The sequence below is a fragment of the Helicoverpa armigera genome, chromosome 31 (assembly GCF_030705265.1).
Source record: "Helicoverpa armigera isolate CAAS_96S chromosome 31, ASM3070526v1, whole genome shotgun sequence".
Lineage (NCBI taxonomy): Eukaryota > Metazoa > Arthropoda > Insecta > Lepidoptera > Noctuidae > Helicoverpa > Helicoverpa armigera.
Genome location: NC_087150.1, coordinates 1,662,645 through 1,686,063, shown reverse-complemented (window position 1 = coordinate 1,686,063; position 23,419 = coordinate 1,662,645). Strand labels below are relative to the sequence as shown.

Genomic DNA, 23,419 nt, shown 5'->3' with positions numbered 1-23,419 from the left:
TCTCATCTGACAACCAGTTTTACTAAGGAGTATCAGGTTGCTCTGTAACTGAATTGAGGAGGTCAGATAGGCAGTACCTTCACCTATAATATTGTTACAATCTTACTTACTTAACTTTTGAATTGAGAAACCTCCTTTTTAGGAAGTCTGTTAAAATGTAAATACAAACAAAACTAACATCCAACCTTTTTATCATTACAGATTAATCACCGAAAACTTCAAAATAAATTCCGGAAACAATGGCACAAAGAGAAAACAAGAAGATTCACTAATGAACAACTATAAAATTAAAATGAACCCACACACTATTGACTTTACAAAATCACCACTATCACCAATCTACACGCCCACCAAAAGAAGAATACTAGGAGAAATACAAGTACCGAAATCACCATTAGACCGACTGAAATCACCCCTCACAAATTCACCTAAACCTTTCAAATCACCGTTACAAGCTATTAACTCACCGTTACTAAACCGGTCATCACCGTTTCTAAATCAATCACCGTTCTTAAACCAGAATTCACCGGTGACAAAGAACTCACCGTTGTCAACGAGGGTTAAAAGGTCAAGGATTACCAAGGTCATGGAGGAACGGACTCGGTTCAGGATGTCGAATAAAGAGAATGATGCTCCGATGATGAGTGAAACATTCATGAAGTTGGACGTTGAGGAAGAAACAAGAGATTTCCTGTTCGGTGATAGATTTGAGGCAACGAGAGAGAAAGTTACTAATTGGTCGACTACTAAGGTGAGTTTTCATGCCTTTTGAGACTTTTCAGTTTTATATTTTTTTCTTACTGTTTTGATTCCCAAAGATATGAAGTAAAGTTGGTATTCAATTGTTAATCTTATGAACAAAATTACTTTCAGAAATGCTTATATTTGTTGGGAAGCAGTTTAATTTTACATAACACTTTCTGTAACTTTCTTGAGAAATCTGTTGTAAGTTAATAATTAGCAGCTTACAAAAATTAAGATCATTATTGGCAAATGACCATAAAATCTAGTCATATGTAAAACTACCACCTACTTAAAAGTGAAAAAATCTAAGTTTCATACCTTCCTCACATAAAACAAAACTTAAAACTAACATTCCTCTTTTCTCTAATTCCAGCTGGATTTCACGCACGCTCTCCCAAAATCACCAAAACAGGACCTCTACGTACCACAAAAGGAAATCACCCAAGACCTCGACGATTTTGAGACCCTCCACGATCTAGAACAAGAGTTCGAAGCGGACAACTTCGATGAATGTTCCAAATACGAGATCATATCCACGGATAGTCCCAATATCATATCTCGGGGACGTACATCTTCTTCTAGAAAGGTCACATCAAGGAATTTTGTCTTCGGAGCTCCTTTAGCTGACAATGAAGCTTCAACCAGCTTTAACAAGCCTGCAGTCACTGCCACAAGAATGCTGACCTTCGATGAAGAGGATTTCGAATTCCCCTCACCGGCAGTCAAAAAACAAGCTGCTAAAAAATCCTTAAAATTCTCCGAAACACCGACTAAACTAAGACATGAGAAAAGTGACTCAAGTATCGGATCAATGAGTCAGTCACCATTACCAAAAACCGGTTTATATACTACGGAATCTACAACATCTATGGAAAGCGGTTTCATATCAGAATTGGAGGAACCGTTTTTGGAAATAGAAGAATCAAATTCACCAAAAGTAGCAAATTTCAATGAGTTACTCTCCGGTCAAATTAAGTCTAACGTTCTTAGTGAAAAGAGCTTTTTAAGAAGACCGTTGAACCGTAGTTTAAGTTTCAACCCTGAGAGTAAGGCGAGAGTCTCTCTATTCTCTATTCTAGAGAGTCCGAATGTTGCTCAGAGGAATAAGAAGAGAGTAGACCGGAGTGAGAATGAGATTGCTGTTAAGAGAAGACGGTCTAACTGCCAGAGTCCGGAGTTGAATAGACTTAAGAGTAGACCGGTGTTGCAGAGAGCTTTTTCTGAAAATAATGCTCTGATTATGTCTGCAATGGCTAGATGTAAGTATCTTTATTTGTTGAGCCTTTTCTGTGGATTTTATAGTTGAAAGTAGTTAATGGTTAAGCCAATCGAGATGAAATTTGGTATAACAGATCCTAGAAATTGTGTAGACAATTTGAAAGTCTTAAATATTTAGGTTTTATCATGGATGGCAGCTAATATAGCCTATATATATAGATGTTCCCATATCACAAAAAATATTCTTTATAGCAACTATTTATTCTTATTTGTGCACCTGAAGAAGTGCTTTTTTACAATTATGTTAAAACTACACAGACAAACGGCAGTCATTCTCATTAAAGCTACAATATTGAATTATTTTTCAAATTAGCTGAGTACCAGTGCTTTACAAGGAGCAACTGCCTATCTGACCTCCTCAACCCAGTTACCCGGGCAACCCGATACCCTTTGGTTAGACTGGCGTCAGACTTACCTGCTTATGACCCGTAACGACTGCCAAGGATCAACTCCATCTTTACAACATTATGAGACATTTTTAATATTATGTACTAATAACATATTCTTCTCTTCCAGCGATAGTAGAGCCGGATTTAATAGGCGATTTCTCCATGCCGTACGCGCTACCGCTCACCAGTGGCGACCACGAGGATCTGAAGAGCATCTCCTGTGACACGCTCGCTAAGCTGCTGAGGGGAGAATATAGACATGTTATTAGTGATTATCAGGTAATTATAATGTTTATTTCTTAAATCTATATATATAAAAATGAAACCTGCTTTCCGTTGTCACGACATAACATGAAAACGGCTTGACCGATTTGGCAGAAAATTAGAGGGGAGGTAACTTAGACCCGGAGGAAGGTTTTAGGATAGTTTTTGTCACCATCCGGCTACGGGACGCGAGTGAAACCGCGGGCGAAAGCTAGTATACTATACTTATTATCGGTTGTGACTTTTGAAACCAAAAATTGGTTCTCATTGCTGTTACCCAGTAATGTTTCTAGGTATTTAAGTTGTTTTCATATGTTTTGTAGGAATAATTTCTTGTATATTTGTAGCCTTTTTTGTAAAAAGTCTAGCTTCCCAATAACGAAAGAATTACAATTATAAACAGCTATTTATGTCAATTTTGATGAAATAAAGATTGTTGGAACACCTCCGTTTTCATTTTGAAATTGAATTTATCACTAAAAAGTTCATTATTATCGTGACTAACACCTCTGTTTATATTGAGGGTTAAAAAACTGTACATCGAACACTAACCAATACATATAGAATCTATTCGCTTTAGACATTCTTTTTTGTGTGAAATTATCAAATGAAAAACCTCTTAAAACGCATCAAAAATTTTAACTAATCCTTTTAATTTTTTCTCCCCAGATAATAGACTGCCGCTACCCCTACGAATTCGCGGGAGGACACATAGTAGACGCTGTCAACTACTACACACACGCACAAGTGCACTCACTGCTCGACCGACCACCAAGCAACAACACTGACCGTCCATCACCAGGGACGGACACCAGGGTGAACACTGATCGTCCACTAGAAAGGACGGACAGTGGGATAGACATTGAAAGTTCTTCGGGGAGAATGGATAGTGGGATGGACAGTCCAGTGGGAGGAACGAAAAGGAGTGTGTTGGTCTTCCACTGTGAATTCTCGTTGGAACGGGGACCTAAGCTGTAAGTATTATTTTTATTTCGTTTTGAGTAAGCACTTGACTAAAGATTGATTAAAGATGATTTCTATAGGATTTTTTACTAAAAAAGAAAATCAGTTTAAAAACTCATTAATCTTAACAGTTACTTATAATCATTATTTTAAGTAGTTTATAGTTTATCTTTAAGATAAATGAGTGTAGTTGTTTTTTGCCATTTCACCAGGATCTTGGGGTAGAATAATGCCTTTACCAGAATAAAACACAGCACATGTTGAACGCAAATAGTGTAGCTTCTAACACTGCAAGAATTTTTCAAATCACCTCAATACTATCTTAACCTATAGGGTACAAACAAACGATCATATCTGTCCTGTATATTATATTAATTTTTCTTTTTCTTTACTTCCAGAGCCCGCTACCTCCGTTCCTCAGACCGTGCATTAAACAGGGACCGTTACCCTTCACTCCGCTACCCCGAGAGCTACCTGCTATGTGGAGGCTACTCCGCATTCCATCGCTCACATCCTGCACTCTGCGCCCCTGCTGGGTACACGCCCATGCGGGACCCGAGACATGCGCAGGCACTAAGGGAACATCGCGGCAATAGTGGGAGATAGACGAGCAGGAACCAAGACCCTGACCTACCAACATTACAGGGATCAAGACCCCGACCTAACAACTAACAGGGACCAACATCCCTCCTTCTAAAATAACAGGGACCAACATCCCTCCTTCTAAAATAACAGGGACCAAGGCCCCGAAGTACCAAATTGTGAAATAGATGTGGGTAAATGAAACGTGTAACAACGTCGAAAGAATAATAATACTAGATAAATAGGGGTTAAAATTGGGGGTCCTATGTGGGTATTTTGAAGGATATACATTGCTAAATGAACATAAGAGGTAATAGTGCTAAATGCATGTGTAAAAAGTTATTTCACATTAGCATTAGAAAAGCTCGTTACGTCATTCAAACGATGATTTTTTTTCGAAAAAAATTCGAGCGATAAAAACTGCTAGTGTGAACAACTTAGTACGAAATGGCCAAATTGTCAGAAAATAAACTCTCCAAGTACATAAACTATACAATTTGAAGCTAAAATTCACTCAGACTCTCGTCAAATATCTTTGCCATTTTGAATATTGATAGCTAATTTCACAGCGGCAAAGATATTTGACGAAACTATTTGCACTGATTCTGACTTTTAAAAACATTTAAGGCATTTATAAAACCGCCAAAAAAACGTTGTAAATATCTCGCGAAATATTACGTTTTGCTTATTACAAAGATTTTTTCAAAATTTCTAACGAATATATATTTTTTTGGAAAATATAAATATGAAACTTATATCTGATTTCGTTTATAAGTAATTGTAAATAAAAGATGCCATATTATTTTAATTTTTAAACGAATTAAGTTATTAGTACAAAATTACTTATTTTTTGGGGTAAAAGTGAGTTTTGTATGCAAAAAAAATTACTGACTTTCAGACAAGTTTTCATACTAAAACATCTTTTTCATACTAAAAGTCACTCTTATACCAAAATTCAATATAAAAATATAGTTTTTAGTAAGAAAATTATCTCCCACCTCTTTAGATTAGCTCTAGTTTAAGAAGTTTGACACTGCAATACATACTAAAATATTTTATTACGATTAAGACGAAAATTATTAGTTTTTCTAGACTTTCGCTACATTTTGGTCTAGATTTTTATATATTCGGGGATTTTTTTGTTTAACTTTTACGTATTGAGTATAGAATAATCAATATTCAATGTAGATTTTAAAAATTATTGAAAGCTTCATTATGAGCTAAAAATATAAAGTAACTTTCAGTGTTTAATTTTAAAAAATCATGTTTAATATTGATGGCTGTCATTGAACATCCTTGGCAGTCGTTACGGGTAGTCAGAACAGTAAGTCTGACACCAGTCTAACCAAGGGGTATTGGGTTGCCCGGGTAACTGGGTTGAGGAGGTCAGATAGGGCAGTCGCTCCTTGTGGCACACTGGTACTCAGCTGCATGCTGTTAGACTGGAAGCCGACCCCAACATAGTTGGGAAAAGGGTTGGAAGCTAATACATGTATAATATTGGTTATTCTATACTCAGTACTATGTATTCAATTTTAATATAAGTTTTTAAGCTTTAAAATTTTATATTGTAGCACCCGAAAATCTAAATTTAAGTTTGTATATTATTTTAGTTGAATTCACACAAATTGTTAGAAATTTTCTCAAAAAAGTGACTTTGGGTAGAATTTTTAACAATTTTTTCTTAAAACGCGACGAAATTTCGGAAATTTTAATTTTTGTTTTGAATATTTTTTTTCCAAAAAGAACTTCTAATTTGCAATAATTTACGCTTCGATTATGTTTTTAGATTTATTTTATTTAAAAATAATGTTTTCTGTTAATTTTAAGATGGATAAATTTATGTTTTTGTACTTTGAATGACTACTAACACTTTTAACGCGGCTTTTATAAAAAAAAACTTCTTAATAATGTTTTCGACGAATTAATTTTGGAATGCATGAAATCAAAAAGAACTGAAATTCTTCCACAAGAAAATATACAATAAGTTGTTTTTATAAAATCCAGTTAAAAAAGACTATAGTTAAAATAAGTATTTAAACTTAATTATTGAAATAAAAGAACTACTTTAGTATTAATAATTTTACATAAAATCTTTCAAAAAGTTTTAGTTTGAATCCAGAAACTACTCCTCTATCTTTTTTCAACTTTACAAAATAGTTTTTATCCGTCATCAAAATTGTCTATACCCTTTCAAAATTATTAATACTAAAGTACATTACATACAAATACGCTTACTAGCAGTTTTTATAACATTTGTAAATATTAATTTTAAGCATAAAATAATAAAATTAATTATGTATTGACTGTTAAACCTGTGGAGTGCCATATACAGCCAAAAAGTGCTTTCTGGTACGAACGGGAAATTCAGGCCATATCGTCGAAATTTAATAAACTAATATATAATGTATAATTCTGTAGTATATAACAAAACAAATTGTGAATTTTTAGTTATATTTTTTAAATAAATTATGTGAAAATATATACTTTTTTTGTTTTCTTTCACTACTGAGCATTTCTGAGCTACGCATCATCATCTCCCGAGCCTTTTCCCAACTATGTTGGGGTCGGCTTCCAGTCTAACAGGATGCAGCTGAGTACCAGTGTGCCACAAGGAGCGACTGTCCTTCTCAAAAAAAGTACCTGGGCAAACCCGCGGTAAACTATAACAGTGTAGAGAAGAAAGAAACAAGTAAATTATGGAAGTAATTTATATTTTTCGTATAATTCAATACAACCACATAATTTCGTTATTCTAATCTAATACAAAGTCACTCAAATTCCAGAGAGACTCAATTTTTTTTTACATTTTTATAATGCTCTTATAATCTAGATTAAACATAAATATAGCTTTTACCAGCTTTCTATAATCGGTATCCATTTTGTACAAGCGTGGGTCATTTTAATCACTCAAAAATGGTAGAAATACACTGCCATACATTTATCTCTACCTAGCCTTTTCCCAATAGTGTTCGGCCTCCACTCTAACCACATACAGCTGAGTACAAATGTCACATGGAGTGACTGTCATAAATCATAAATCTGCCAATCGTGGTAATTATAATAATACATATTTTTTTGGTTATATACAAGACAATTTTTAAGAATTGCGTACAAATATAAATTATCTAACTTTCAGTTTATAAGCAGCTATACCCACCTCTGAATTCAGGCACATTCACAAAGATGTATCAAGATTTCTAAATAAATATTGAGTTATAATTACTATAAAATCACAGGCACTTAGTCGTCCAATTTCACTTAGAACAGAACCAAATTAATAAAAGCTAAAAACTTAACAATTTTTAGCTATTTTTGGTACGATACATAGCTAGCTCTTTAACTTCGCATTTCCATACCCTTTTCTCTACTGCCTTTCTGATGCCATTCTACCATTTTTAGCGCAAATGAGCTTCAATTTACTTATTAAACAAGAACGACAGCCTATAAGATTTGTGATCATGTGAATGTTTGTCGCTAACCTCTTTACAATCTCTATGTTTAGCCGTGCTAGCTTCTACCGACGATTGAATCAATTCAATAATATCTCTAGCATTAGAATCAAAGATTTTACCAAAATTCTTCTCTGTAGAATCACTGTGGCTTATTACAATGTCGTCTGCTATCATATTTCTTGATTGAATCTGATTATCAGGGCTTAAAATCTGTGTTTTATCTTCAGCACTAAGATTTACATCATCTAAGTGTGTGTGATGATGATGGTCGTGGGTATGTGTGTGTGTATGTCCTGGGTCTGATATTTCTTGAGAAAGTTCAGTATTTTCGCTCGTGTCCTCTTCTAATGACAAAGTTTTCTCTTCAGCAGAAAGATCATTTAATGTGAGGCCCGAAGCTTGTTCTACTGTCGCACTCACATCTAACGATGTAGATTTATCTTCTAAAGTCGCTTCTGGTGTCAAAGCTTTTTCAGCTATTAGATCAAGTTTAGCTGTCAGACCTGTATTATCTGCAGTTGCATCCCTGTTTACCGCCGTCAAGTCCAATTCTGCTGCCAAATCTCCGTTTTCTAGCGAGTCTTTATATTCTGATGAAGAATCTCTTACTTCGGCTGTTGGACCTGTATTTTCAGGTGTCAAATCCAGGTTTCCAGCTGATAAATCCAGGGTTTCAGCTGATAAATCCAGGGTTTCAGCTGATAAATCCAGGTTTTCACCTGATGAATCTCTGTTCTCAGCTATACGATTAAGGTTTTCTACCGATAAATCTCTTTGCTCGACCGTAGCATCTAATTTCGAAGTAACATCGTTATCTAAAGTAACTTGACTTTCTCCGGTCAGATCTCCATTTTTAGATTCAAGTTTATCTTCCGAGCTTTCACTTGTAGAATAATCTGCCGTAGAGCCTACATCTTCTTCTGTCAATTCTACATTCTCTAGTGATTCAGACTTGTTTTCATCACTTACTATCACTTTATGATTATGAGATTTCACCTCTCTCTGTACTGCGACTCTATCTTCCAGTGACAGAGATTTTTCCTCATCGCTAACTATAATTTTATGATTATGAGATTTTACGCCATGTTGTCTAGCAAACCTAAATTCTGTACTTAATTCTTCCGAGCTCTTTTCATCCTGATTTCCAGATTCATCATTGCTTTCTGCGGTCAAATAAGAGATGGATTCTTTATTGCTAGTTTGAGAATCTTTGCTATTACCATATATGTTAGCAGGATTGTTTAACATACTGCTTGAGACTTCGGCAGACTTCAAAATGTTAATACTAACATTTTTATCTTCATATAATTGCTGTTCACGTTCACCACTAGCCGAATCATCATTTGTCATCGTTTCGTCCACATGACTAGGCTTAGCAGCTGACAGTATATACGCTAGAGGTTTAGCACCATTCTTACCATGCAACGGAGTAATTTCTACCACTTGTTTCTTATGAGAGTTTAGTTTCCTCCAGCCTTTGCGTTTATGTTCTTCAGACCCTGGATAGGGTAGGACCTGGATGACCTTTTTACCAGGTTTAGGTCTTCTCCGCTGTCTTTCATTGGACCTGGCCTCGCTTTGGGCTAGGCTGCGCTCCAGGAGTGGTATGAGAAGTTCGGCGATGTTGCCCTCGTGGTGGTGACGGGCTACGAAGGGCTCCAGGTCTTGGGCTGGAGGGTCGCGGCTGTCTACTGAGCGACATGTGTGCGGAGCAACGCAACCACATAAGAGACACAACGCTGGAAGAAAAATTGCAGTTTAGGATTGTATCAATCAGTTATCATAGCTATGGATGTCCGTTTAGGGTCCATATTAATTCTAGACTGTTAAATGTACCACCTGTCTGACATATGGAATGCTAAAAGAATTGAGTTTTTTTTTAATAAATGCAGTAGGGGCTTAAGGGACAATGTAGTTTTTTCCCTTTCAAAACAATATTTTTCTTCTTCTTATCGTTTGAGCTCCATTTACTAATAAGCATCAGAGATTTCATAACTGCCTAATGGCCTTTGACGTGGATTTTGACGATGGTTGCTATTGGGAAAAGTCGGAAAGCATAAGGAAATGCGAAGTTAATGTCGTGCCCTCTCACCCACAGAAGTGTAATACTACCGGAGACTAGCCCGACACGGGAATCGAGCCAGGACCATGTACAGTTGTCAAGCCTGCGACTACTAGACCAAGGAGAAGAGGTCGCTCACTAATAATAATTATGAGGATTCCCCCCAGTACCACGCGCATTCCTACTACTTCCCGCACCCGGATAAAGTTGGGTACCTATAGCCTTCTTCAATACATGGACTGGATGTGTTAGAGTGTTAGATAACACTGAATTAGTATAGATTAATGAATTCAACTCACCTATAATTAGCTTCATCTATGCTGGGCGAGTGCGCACAGTTCTGAAATTACCTCCTGTATTTATACACACACAAACTGTGTATGTGTGTGTAAATTTATGCATGTGTGAGCGCTAATCCGTCGCGGATAGTTAACACTTTGTAATTTTCACGGAAATTCGGTTCAACGGAGTACATTTGAAAATCGATCATTTTGATCAATGAGTTAGTGTTTTAGAAAGGCGAAGTTGCGGGATACTGCTATACTTAGTTCTAACAATCACCATCACACCAATGACTGTGTTTCAGATGGCAAGTTAAACTGTAGGTCCCGGCTGTCATTGAACATCCTTGGCAGTCGTTACGGGTAGACAGAAGCCAGTAAATCTGACAACCAGTCTTGTCAAGGGGTATTGGGTTGCCCGGGTATAGTTGTCGGCACGGATAATGAGCTCTCAGCGGAAGAGTGAAGAGTACACTTAAGGCAATAAACCAATAAATCATTTCTGCGCCGGTGAAGGTCAGGGCTCAATATCCTTGCCGATGATAATAACTGGGTTGAGGAGGTCAGATAGGAAGTAGCTCCATGTGGCACACTGGTATTCGGCTGCATCTGGTTAGACTGGAAGCCGACCCCAACGTAGTTGGGAAAAAAGGTTCGGCAGTAGTTGAAGTACATAGTATACCTTAAGGTAATACATAATGTACATACATACCTACAAACCTATATTACTGTGTATAACGAAGCATAGCGCATTAGACTTAATTAATTATCAAGTGTGGACAACCAGATTGTTCTACTAATCATGTTCAATCAGGTAGTGATTGAAATACAAGGCTTATGCTGTGACTACGCCTGTTTTATTGAACTATAGACAAACCGCTGCACGGTTCGTTTGATCATAAAGATCACAATATGCATGGGTATAGACTAATTAGTATGTCGGAGGCGTCATCAGGATGGCACTATCGTCCGACATCAGTTAGGGTAATCAAGCAAAGAGATAACTCAAACAAACTCAAGACTCAAACAAACTCAAAACTTAAACGTTTATTCAAATTAGTCAGAACAAAAGACAGCCCCCAAAACGCGCGCCCTTCGCCACTTCCTATGTGTTTTGGCTGGGAAGAAGAAGTGGCGGAACAAACTCCCCAGCAACACATGTCTGTCTGTTAGGTTAGAAGAACCTTTACACTTTAATTTCAAAAGACACTACACACTTTACAATATGGATCTACAACGGTACTACAACACTAGGCAATAACACTAGGCACACTAGACGTGACGTGAGGCAGTTTCGAGATGTGTGCAACACGACGGCTCAACGAAGACTGAGCTCCGTCGACGCCACGCTGACCACCACGACTCTGCCAAGCGCGCCAAAATGTTGTTTCACCGGAAACGCCACCAGAGGGCGCGCTTGCGTGACGTTTAGTGTCCGTACTAATGACAGTCTCCGACAAGTATATTGTAAGTATATGGCATGGGTGACTATCTTGTCAACAAGGATTCCTGACGCATGTTGAATTAGTGTGTCCCGGCTGTCATTTGAACATCTTTGGGAGTTGTTACGGATAGACGGAAGCCTGAAAGTCTTACCAAGAGTTCGAGTAATTGGGTTGAGGAGATCAGATCGGTAATCGCTCCATGTGGCACACTGGTACTCAGCTTTATTCATTTGGACTGGAAGCCAACCCCGATAAGGTTGGAAAAATCAATTGGCTAATTAACGTCCTCACTCAGAGACATTTAATGGTTACTTAAGCCATTCCTTAGTGAAGCATTCGTATGACATTCCGTCATACGAATGCTAAGTCGTTGTAAGTAATCATTAAATGTCTCTGAGTGGGGAGGTAGGATTAGTAAATAAAACAAGTGATGGTTTAAATACTGCATAATGTTTTGCTGGTAGTTACATTATAAATAGGTACATCATATACAGTAAGATAGTACATGTTTTTTTTTACAAAATAAAACTATTGGAGTAAAAATAAATAATTATTGAAAGCGCTTTCATACTCGCGTATTTTCTGGTGTCATATTTTTTACCGGTTGTAGGTCCTTTGTTGTCAATTGTTTTTTGTCGTTCGGAAAATCTGCTGGTGTGAAAGCAATCTTACGGCCAGTTTCTTCATCAAAAGTAAAAGTCAAAGTAATGTCAAAAGTAACAGTTAAATTCGTTTTTTCAAGGCTAAAGTGACAGCAAAAATAATAGAAAAAATGAATTTGACCGTTACTTTTACATTAGACATTACTTTGACTCTTACATTGGCTTTTACTTTTGATGAAGAAACTGGCTGTAAGTGAGTTACTTATCCCGTGTTAAAGTATTTCACAAGGAGTCATCTTCATAGCTAAATCACAAAAGTTTGATTTAATTACAAAATTTTCCAAAGACAGCATGTCAAGAGTTTTTCATTCAGTTAAGTCTAGGACACTTTTGCCGTGGTCTGCTAGACAGCAATGGTTGTCACAACAGCACGCTGAGTCCGTCAGGCGAGTCAACTTACTGACACACGACATATGAAGAAATAAATAACATAAAGAATATTATATCTACCAGCAAACACACACAGCTTCTCACTCACACACACACAAGAAATGTGATTGGTCAAAGATTTAAACTCTTACAATTACATATTTTATTTAAGATACTTATTATGCATCAGAAACTACGGAAGAAATACTTAGATACAAAGCACAAGTATACGGATAACATACGGGTCCGTTCAGACAGACCGGCTCGGAGAGGAGAGCAAATTCTCAACACGTTGAAAACCGAGTTAGTATTTGAATAATCATCGGCACGAATCTCGAGCTCTGACCTTCAGCTGCGCAGAAGTAATTTATTGGGTCCCTTTTGAGGTATGAAGTGAGGCGCGGGGGCGGGCTAAAGCGGTGGTTGGCCCGCAGCGCATCGCGTCATAGCCGTCACTCGGGATTGGTTCTTTACTAATAAATCATTTCTGCTGGTGAAGGTTAGCGCTCAAGATTCGTGCCGATGATTCTAGTAAAGTTTATTTTTGCATGTACACTGCTTTTGAGTAGCTCGGTGTGAAATAATAAGAGGAGCCGACCGGCTCCGATCGCGTACCTTTTCTCGGTTTTGCAGACGTTTGGCTCCGATTGCATGCTCTCGCTCACGCAGCCGATCGGAGCCGATTCCGGTCTGTGTGAAAAGAAACAAGTGTTCACTTTGAAATTGAGCGTGAAAATTCATAGTGAACAGTGAACTTGGGCCATAGAAACAGATATATTTTTTACAATAATCGTTGTAGCTGCAAAATAAATATACAGTTTCCAAGTAATGGTACAGTAGACTGCACATCAGTGGAAACTGTCATGCACCTTAACTCAATAGTAATAGGTACGATTTTCCTATAAAACTGTTACCACTGACCTGAAGTTGACTGTACGTTTTGAATGCTAACTGACCGCAGCTGCTCTACTGGTTTGTATGTATTTACATGAAACCGTTTTGGATCGAAGCGGCGGCAGCACGTGCAGTCGCTGTCAGATATCGACCGATTTCATTTGCAGTTGCAGTCGTCAGCTAGCATTTAAAATGTACCTTAGGGTGCAAGTAGCTTGCGCATGTTGAGACACATGCGCAGGTTACATGCATTCTAAAAACGTGCGGGTCCAGCGACTCGCGCATGTACCAAAGCAAAATACCCACCCGCGTGCTCTTGTCACTTGCGCATGTTAACTTGCTCCAGCTACATGCACTGTGTAGATGCATCCTTATTTGACAAGAGTGCCAATGCCAATTATAGGTGTTTTTAAGGCTCAAAAATATCGTCTTTATTTCTATAGTAATAAGAGTGAAAATATATTACTTTAAACTTTTAGAATCAACAAGAGTAGAATAAGAATATTTTTGCTATATCTAATAGTAATTATTGCCTAAATATGTTCCGCGAAGTTTTGATGGAATGACCACTACTCACTCCGCATGTATCTCGTGGTGTACTCGCTCTAGCAAACAGTAACACATTGCGCGCGAATATTACTAACATGTCCGCGACACTGCAACCACCGCGCGAACATATGCTAGCTCTGACTTCAGTTTATATAATACTAGCCGTTTTCACGCGGTTTCACCCGCGTCCCGTGGTAACTACTGCCCGTACCGGGATAAAATATAGCCTATGTTACTCGTGGATAATGTAGCTTTCGAATGGTGAAAGAATTTAAAAAAAACGGTCCAGTTGTTTTTGAGCCTATTCATTACAACCAAACAAACAAACAAACAAAGTTTTCCTCTTTATAATATTAGTATAGATATATTCTCTTGTAAACAATTGTGAAGCTACCTACTTCTTCGTCCTCCTGCCCTGTTTCCAATTTTAATTGGGGTCGGCGCAATATGTCATCCTCTCCCATTTTCCCCTGTTACTCGTCATACTGACACTCCCTTCCTATTCATGTCTTTTTTCAGGCAATCCATCCATCTTGTCTTAGGTCTTCCTTTTCCTCTCCATCCATCTACATTCATACTTAGCACACACTTTGTTGCATGCGTATCATCCCACCTCATTACATGCCCATACTATGACAATCTTCTACTTTTCATCTTTTCTGTAACTGGCGCTACTTTCAGAGTTCCTCTAATGTAATCCCCTAATGTGAAGCTACCTACTGGTAAAAATGACACACACGCATGTTCATCGACGAGCTTTTATGTTCTTCTCTCGGTGCTGTCAGTACTGAGTGTCGTGCATCGAGCACATGCGTGTTGAGTGACATTGTTGCGAACGTTAGTATGTAGCTTCACTACTGTTTACAAGAGAATATATTTAACTTTGCTGTGGACTTGCGCTGTCATTTTGAAGTGACATGGTCATTCCATTTTACAATATAATTGGTCATACATACCATATAGTGGTCTCTTTCGCACATAAACTTTAAATAGAGGAATTTTGCGAGTGCGATAGAGATAACAATAGTTAGATTTATGTAATTCACTATGATTGTCTAATTGGAAGATTGGAGATTCTTTGTAAGAGGATTTTAATAACTTGTGAGAGAAATAATGGCGTATTATAGGCACGGTGGCTCACTTATCTCCCTAGAGAGAACAGCAAAACCTTTCTCGGCAGATGGGCTAGCCAACACTGAAGAAATTTTTCAAACCGATGTAGTAGGGCATTTCCCGAGAATCAAACAAACTTTTCAGTGTGTTTGCAGTATTAGTGTAGACTGTTACATATTTTCTGATATATATAATATCATTTTGAAGAAGTATAACATTCTACCTAACTCACTAACCTAATAGAGATCTATGATTTATTCAAAAATACTTGAAGAATAGACTTTAAAGCGCATGCAGACTAACATGGAACCCTGTCACATTAAACATGGTCATGAGATTGGACCTCTAGCTTCATTGAAATTCCTAATTTTAAAAGCCGAATTCACCCACCCATCCATTTCCAAGCCTTAGTAGGATAGACTTAAGTTTAAATATCAACATTATTTAATTTTGTGTAGACATAATATGTTACTCACTAGTTGAGGTCCAATATTTTTTAATTAATAATAGGAATATAGTAGTAGGGTGACAAGGTCCTAAGAATTAGTTCCAAGTTTCTGTCTGCTTAGTGTCTAATTCTAGCTGATCCAGCGGAAAATAGAAAAAAAAATTAAAAAGATTCAATTTAAGTACAGAAAGAAAAGATGTTGACAAACATCTTGAGGAAACGTGGACTTATAAAGTCTGAAATCGCCAATCTGCCTTTGGCAGACATGGTAATTAAAGCTCATTCCTTCTCTGTATGACAAGAGGCCACAGCACGCACGTATTACGGTAAAAACGCTGTTGATGATAATCATGAAAGTAGAGGAAAACACCATTGGAAGGCAGAAACTTGGAACTATCCTTTGACAAGAACAAGTTATAATATTTATAAAATAGTATCTACATAGAAGTATAGATAATACTGAATATTGCTCATCGTTTCATTAAACATAGTAAATACTCTCTGCATGATAGATTTGTCATATTAGAAGCCAAAAATATGGATAACATTCTAATCTATAGAGAGAAATACAACTTGGTACAATAAGATTTTTTACACCGATACGTCGAAAAGATTTCGTCAAGTACCCTTACATTCATCCATCGTAGTTGTAACCTTTATTTCTATAATTATTAAGTAATACTTAGATATAACAAAGTCACAAGTTTGTTTTAGAAATATTAATTAATCTTAAAAGTTATTAGTATAGATGTAAATATATTTTTTCGTAGTTTATTCTAGTTTGTGTACGTTGATGATGTTATAATATTGCTTAAGGATTTCGAAATGAAATGGTTATTATCAAATTATGATTATTATAAATGATTAATTGACTAATGAAATAAGGTTTTTCTCATTAAATATGAATATTGGTTATTAACAGGAAGGTAAAAATGTCTTATCTCACGAAACGCGGCTAGCTAATCTTACCATCCTTGTGAGTAAATACAGATGCATTTTGTATTAAAATTTGTATTACTCGGTGACTCGATCAATACTGAGTGTTCCCGATTTACGCATACACACACAAGCATGGTTTTTCGCTTTCGTGAAATAAAACATCTATAATTGTGTAATTTGAATAACATTTTCAAAGATTTTTCGTGTCTTATATTAAGTACGATAAGTTATTTAAATATATTATGGTATTAAGGCCCATATCACTAAGTCCACTTATTGAATTAGAAGAGTATTAGAACTTCTGAAATAATTATTCTTTCTACAAAGTTCAAGAAATATTTTCCGAAGAGATTCCTTAAAATTACGATGAAATATTAATCAATGAATCTGAAATATTATTATCTTTAAAATTCTTTGAAGATCGTTTTATTTAATTTCTTAAACTCTTTAAGACTTAAAGTTAGATTAAGGTACGTATTGGAATGCGTAGTAATCATAAGCACGTTTGAAGGAAAGTGAACCTTATGGCTGTTGACATAAGGTCTGCTTCACCGTGGTAGTTGTGGCGAGCTGGATCTTCGAGGGCGCCGCTTTACCTTGCGTTGAACTGTCTCTTCAGTTATCTGGAAAAGTAAAAAAATATGGAAGTAAATAAGTATATCTACATGAGGTATTTCCTCGCAATTTTATATAATGGGTGGGCGCAAGGTTATAATGGGTGAGCCCATTATAACCACTTTCGGTAATCGGGTTAAAAGTGGCTTATGTACTTTGTCAGACACTGTATGCGTACTAATTTCAATCAGTTCAATAGTTTTGGTATGAAAGTCCTCACACAGATTTTCACGTATTTCCATCCTCGGCTTGGGGTCGGCTTCTAGTCTAACCGGATGAAGCTGAGTACCAGCACTTTCACGTATGTATTGATTAGTATATAGATGTTTGTAAGGATTTAATCATCCTTTTTGTGGTTTGAACTATTGTACAGCTACTTCTTATCCGAGTGCGGGAAGATGTTCCTTCAAGACACGGGTGGACCCGCAGGGATAAGCTAACTAGCATAAGCGTATATAAAATGTCGTATAAATACTCACACACGCAGTAACTCTAGCAGGTACCGGCGGCGGCTGCTTCTTCTTCTCTTCTTTCTTGTCCACTCTATCTCTCTCTTCCTCACTCCTACCAATCCCAGAGCTAACCACACTCTTCACTCCACTTGTAGACGAACTAGCCGCACCACTCTCTATCCCGCTCTCACACTCACTCTCAACAATACTCCTATCTCTGTCTACATGCCTTTCCACTGAAGCGAAGCTCTCAGCAATGCTTCTTTCTCTTTCTTTCGTATGGTGATGCAGTTGTGGAGCGTAGCTTTCGATGCTGGTTCTGTCCTTGTCTATTTGAGGGGTGAAGGTGATGGAGTGGGTGGTGGGGAGGCCAGAGGGGGAGGGGGAACAGTTGTCAGCTGCTGTTGAGCAGGATGCACGCGCCGAGTCTGACCTGTAATCATTGAGAAGGTACTTTATAATAATGGCAATAAGACTGATTATCGGTACCACCAGCTATCTCTCTAAGGAGATCAGCTAGCTGCGCATGACATATTATAGTGCACAAGCATTTGCTTGGACACAGGTGCACTCACTATTCCTTCACACTCATAGCGCAATGGGACGATAATCCGACACCACCGTAGAGAGATCAGGCACAGAACCGACATTTACTTGCTCTCCGGTGCATGTGTGTAGCAATCACCAACTTCTAGACTACGGGCTACTTTGTGGATGTTTCATCGGAATTGCAGCTGTAATATGAATTCGGTGTATTCCAGCTACACTAGTGTGTCGGTATACAGTACCTGTGCTCGGCGCTGCGGGCTGTGGATCACAACACTGTGTCCATGGTGTCGAGTGAGCTGAGCAGCGCGGGGTCGCGGCTGCACCAGCGCGCTAGCTCGTCTGGTGTTACTACTCCGTCGCAGTTCGTGTCCATTAGCTGTGAAGTAGAAATAAGATATAATTAAGTCATATAAAAATATCATTTAAGGGTTCTATTTAATGAAGATGTCAATATTTTTAACCATCAATTCATCAAGACGATGGGATGGCTCGAAGTTTCATGCATTCGTGGAAGAAATAAACAGATAACATTTTTTTGGGACAGTAATACTGAGTACTAATATTCAGTATAAGTAAAGGTTGTGAAAATTCTCTAAATTCTTAATCTACAAACAATTGATGGTTAATCACCATATATTCACGAAAAGCGCTATCTATTATCATAGCTTAGAAATACCTTAGACATAGACGTGATTTTCAACGCACATCTTAACCCAAACATTCTTCAGCTTAAATCACACTCTCACCGACAGAGTGCAACAACACAAACTTACTTCCACCAATAGATGGCGCTATTTATTTTATTTATTCCTAGGCAGTCGTTTCGAGTGGTCAGAAGCTAGTAAGTCTGACGCCAGTCTAACCAAAGGGGTTATCGGGTAACTGGGTTAAGGAGGTCAGATAGGCAGTCGCTCCTTGTAAAACACTAGTGCTCACTGCTCAGCTGAATCCGGTTAGACTGGAAGCCGACCCCAACATAGTTGGGAAAAAGCTCGGTAGATGATGGGCTAGACTGGCGATCCCAACACAGTTGGGAAAAATCTCGGGAGATGATGATGATGGCGCTGCATTGAATACTTACATGAAATATTCTATCCACATGGTCTTTAGCAGCCGTGCTATGAACTGGCGGGGCCGCAGCCCTGCCTAACAGTTCGTATATAGCTTGGACGACTGCCAGCATCTCTGAGCGGGAGATGCGTCCGTCTCCGTCTACATCGTAGAGCGTGAACACCCAGGAGAGCTTCTCTTGCACTGAGCCTCGAGCCACTCGGGATAGGATGTCAAGGAACTCCTGGAATGATGAAATGGTATGTACATAGGGGGTACATAAGGGGGGTTCATAGAGGGAGTACATAGACGGAGTACATAGGTAGTATATAGACGGAGTACCTCTGTTTAGTTCATCACCGACTTCTAGACCGATGCACCTAAGAATACTTTTTTTTCAGGGTTAAAAAGGTAGAGTACATAAAATAAGAGAAGTAGAAGTGCCTACTACGGTATAACCGCCGGATTCCCGGATTGATCCGGATTTTGTCCGAATCCTCCTCCTCCGAGCCTTTTTCCCAACTATGTTGGGGTTGGCTTCTAGTCTAACCGGATGTAGCTGAGTACCAATGCTTTACAAGGAGCAACTGCCCTGCCTGACCTCCTCAACCCAGTTACCCGGTCAACCCAATACCACTTGGTTAGATTAAGTTAGATAGATCTGATCCGATATTTTGTATAAATTTTTCATGCTAAACAAAATATCAAAATATGCAAAGCAAAAATCTGAATAGCGGTCTCGCAATTTTTCTCAAATATCGTAGCTTTATGAATATTTTATAAGTTTTGTCGTAAATAAAATCGGGGCGCCCGCCATGTTGAATTTTTGCCGCCAATATGTCAAACTTATTTAGGGACGCGAGGAATTGTCAATTGATCAATGCGAGGGAAAAGGGATTTTATTGTCTTTGGTGAATTGGGAATTTCATATATTTTCTTTTTGTTCATATTTTGTCTTGTCATTGAACATCCTTGGCAGTTGTTAAGGGTAGGCAGAAGCCAGTAATTCTGACAACCATTCACACCATGGGTATTGGGCTGCCTGGGTAACTGGGTTGAGGGGGTCAGATAGGGCAGTCACCCCTTGTAATAATACAGTATTACTGCCTCGTTGGTCTAGGGGTCGCAAGTGCGGCTGCTGTGCTTGAGGTCTCGGGTTCGATTCCCGAGTCGGGCCGAAATCGCTTTGTGGGTTTTCTTAAACTTTCACAAAGCAGCCCGTAGTCTGGAAGTTGGTGATTGATTCACCCGTGCATCGGAGAGCACGTAAATGTCGGTCCTGCGCCTGATCTCTTTCCGGTCGTGTAGGATTGCCGTCCCATCGGGTTATGAGAGTGAGATAATAGGGAGTGCACCTGTGTCTGCGCAAATACTCGTGCACTATAATATGTCCTGCGCAGCTGGCTGATCAGCCGCCGTGGCCGAAATCGGCCGTGGACGCCATTTTATTTTTATTGGGCTGCCCGGGTATCTGGGTTGAGGGGGTCAAATGAGCAGTCGCTCCTTGTAAAGCACTGATACTAAGCTATATACGGTTAGACAGGAAGCCGACCCCAACATAGTTGGGAAAAGGCTCGGGAGGTGATCACAAACATTTATATTACTTTACAAGTAAAGTTAAGAAACCTTTTCTACTTCCAATAAAATTACTTAAAATCTTCATATCAACATTTCCACGGCCGTCTAGTTTTGTACCTCTATCTCACTCCAACACACACCCACTTGTATATTGCTATCCTTTTCTACCGCCAGAAGGTAGCCATATTTATTGTAATGGAGTGAATTTGGCATTTGTTCAAATTACTAATAATTTACATTTAAAGATATAAAAGACTAGGACACTACTGACCGTAGGGGATAAAATATAGCCTATTTTATTCGGAAAGAGTGTAGCTTACCAATAGTGAAAGAATTTTTATAATCGGTCCAGTAGTTTTCAAGTTTATCCATTAAACAGAAACACAATTCTTTCCTACCTAGAGATCCTATTATTCTCCTTAATAACTTAAAACAGTACCTACTAATTCTAACTTCTCAAAGGCTACCAATATAGTTAATTGATCAAATACCAACTTACATTGGTTTTTACACTAATACCAAAAGTAAAACCATTATATCTTGAGCTGTACTTGGCAATTTCAAAAGGGGAGGTCATATTATAATAGTTTTCCCATACATTTGTGTTAATTTAGCCAGTTTACAAAGACCTGTCTCATTGTTAATGATTTACAATAGAAATTGAAATAGAGGGGTCAAGATATATTTGTTGTTTACGTATGTGTTTAGTTACCAGTGTAAGGTGAACTCTCTGATCCTTGCCAGTTTTCACGGTACAAACACAGTTTAAATATATTCTCTTGTAAACAGTTGTGAAGCTACGTACTAACGTTCGTATAGTTATCGGCACGAATCTTGAGCTCTGACCTACTTGACCTACATCTGCGCAGAAGTGATTTATTAGCAAAGAACCAATCCCGAGTGACGGCTATGACGCGATGCACTGCGGGAAAATCACCGCTTTAGCCCGCCCCCGCGCCTCACTTCATACCACAAAAGGGACCCAATAAATTACTTCTGCGCAGGTGAAGTACAGAGCTCAAGATTCGTGCCGATAACTATAACAATGTCACTCACACACGCATGTGTATCGACGAGCTGTTATGTTCTTCTCTCTATACTGTCAGTACTGGGGCACGATTCTACTAATTTTACTTAAGCGACATACGATTCACATCCGACTGAGATCCAATCACGACTCATTTACGATTGAAGCGTATGTGGCATTCCGCTATTTTTGTCTTTTAAATAAACGTTTTTATCCGTTTCTGTGATTCAATAATGAATCATTCTGCAAATTATTTACGTTTGTAATATGATTATAGAGCAAACCATACAGACCAATCGCAAACCAATCGAATGCCATAGGAAGACGATTGGTCTTATATTAGTAGCAGAATGCCCGATATGGTTAAAACTGCTATTGCGATTCAATTTTGACCGAACTTAGCAGAATCGGGTCCCTGAGTGTCGTGCATCGAGCAGATGTGTGAGTGGCATTGTAACGAACGTTAGTACGTAGCTTCACAACTGTTTACAAGAGAATATATTTAAACTGTGGTATAAACCTTGATGACGTCATTTGTTTGTGTGAGAAACAGTGACAAATTGTATGTTGTTTTCGACTTCGAAACTTTTTCGCAATTTATTTGTTGAGTTTTCAGAAATTGAGTTAGTTTTGCGACAAACTATAGCTTAATCATTTTAATAACTGCTTTAGTTTGTTTTATAATATTTATTCTATTTGTTTCATCATCATCCTCCGAGCCTTTTTCCCAACCATGTTGGGTTCGGTTTCCAGTCTAACCGGATTCAGCTGAGTACCAGTGCTTAACAAGAAGCGACTGCCTACCTGACCCCCTCAACCCAGTTACCCGGGCAACCGAATACCCCTTAGTTAGACTGGTGTCAGACTTACTGGCTTTTGACTACCCGTAACGACTGCCAAGGATGTTCAATGACGACCGGGACCTACAGTTCAACACTAGGAATTTATTTAGCTCCAAGGAATTTCGGAAGGAATAGCGAGTCGCTGGACCCGCACGTTTTTTAAATGCATGTAACCTGCGCATGTGCCTCAACATGCGCAAGCTACTTGCACTGTGTAGATATACCCTTAATGAGCAGCCTATAAGATGTTTTCTTAAGATAGTAAGGTTTGTGAATCTTAGAAGGTGATGCCACCTGTTGCTAACTGTTGCCAACTGTTGCCGGTTGATTGGAGAACAATTTACAGCCGCTTCCAATATTCAATCTATGTTTGATTTCTCTCGATTAGTTTTTAAAGGTGTAATGTAAATCTGTGTGCTAGCATATTTGTGCTTATTTTTGTTTTAGGATTCCGTACCCAAAGGGTAAAACGGGACCCTATTGTTATCGCTCCTCTGTCCGTCCGTCCGTCAGTCACCAGGCTGTATCTCATGAACCGTGATAGTTAGAGAGTTGACATTTTCACACATGATGTATTTTTGTTGCCGCTATAACAACAATAACTGAAAACTAAAATAAAATTAATATTTTGGGAGACACCCATAAAACAAACGTGATTTTTTTGCTCATTTTCTAAATAATGGTACGACGGAACGTACTTCGTGCGCGATTCCGATTCGATTCGGTTTTTTTTTATTAAAATAGAAAAAAAACCGAATTCGGTTTTTTTTTTGTTAAAACAAAACATTACATAATGTATTTACTAAGATATAACACAACAAAGAATGAGACTGGGGCTCATGACGTCACGTCTATGTATTGTACTTAAA

At 38.1% G+C, this 23,419-nt stretch overlaps 3 protein-coding genes and 1 long non-coding RNA gene across 5 annotated transcripts in view; 2 read left to right on the top strand and 2 right to left on the bottom strand.

Moving 5' to 3' along the window:
• LOC110380949 (M-phase inducer phosphatase) overlaps window positions 1-6,704 on the top strand; it is a 34,632-nt gene extending 27,928 nt beyond the window's left edge. For both annotated transcript variants that reach the window (XM_021341109.3, XM_049840158.2), the window contains exons 2-6: window positions 202-751; window positions 1,118-2,003; window positions 2,539-2,690; window positions 3,345-3,649; window positions 4,037-6,704. In XM_021341109.3, coding sequence (XP_021196784.3) covers window positions 202-751; window positions 1,118-2,003; window positions 2,539-2,690; window positions 3,345-3,649; window positions 4,037-4,244 — 2,101 coding nt within the window. In that variant the 3' untranslated portion in view covers window positions 4,245-6,704. The remainder of the gene's footprint in view (window positions 1-201; window positions 752-1,117; window positions 2,004-2,538; window positions 2,691-3,344; window positions 3,650-4,036) is intronic.
• Window positions 1-23,419, top strand: part of LOC135119227 (uncharacterized) — a 233,682-nt gene that overhangs the window by 63,120 nt on the left and 147,143 nt on the right. The gene's annotated exons all lie outside the window — the stretch shown is intronic.
• LOC110380947 (uncharacterized) lies at window positions 7,602-10,090 on the bottom strand. The gene is made up of 2 exons (XM_064043442.1): window positions 10,037-10,090; window positions 7,602-9,414 (listed from the first exon to the last, which is right to left on the bottom strand). The coding sequence occupies exons 1-2, from the start codon at window positions 10,050-10,052 to the stop codon at window positions 7,640-7,642; spliced, it is 1,791 nt and encodes a 596-aa protein (XP_063899512.1). The 5' UTR covers window positions 10,053-10,090; the 3' UTR covers window positions 7,602-7,639.
• The window catches only part of LOC110382366 (Kv channel-interacting protein 4), a 113,730-nt gene continuing 106,890 nt past the window's right edge, over window positions 16,580-23,419 (bottom strand). Inside the window, exons 5-8 of the mRNA XM_064043407.1 lie at window positions 19,135-19,347; window positions 18,293-18,429; window positions 17,532-17,937; window positions 16,580-17,060 (exon numbers count right to left, since the gene is read on the bottom strand). Of these exons, the coding sequence (XP_063899477.1) occupies window positions 18,319-18,429; window positions 19,135-19,347 (324 nt within the window). The 3' untranslated portion in view covers window positions 16,580-17,060; window positions 17,532-17,937; window positions 18,293-18,318. The remainder of the gene's footprint in view (window positions 17,061-17,531; window positions 17,938-18,292; window positions 18,430-19,134; window positions 19,348-23,419) is intronic.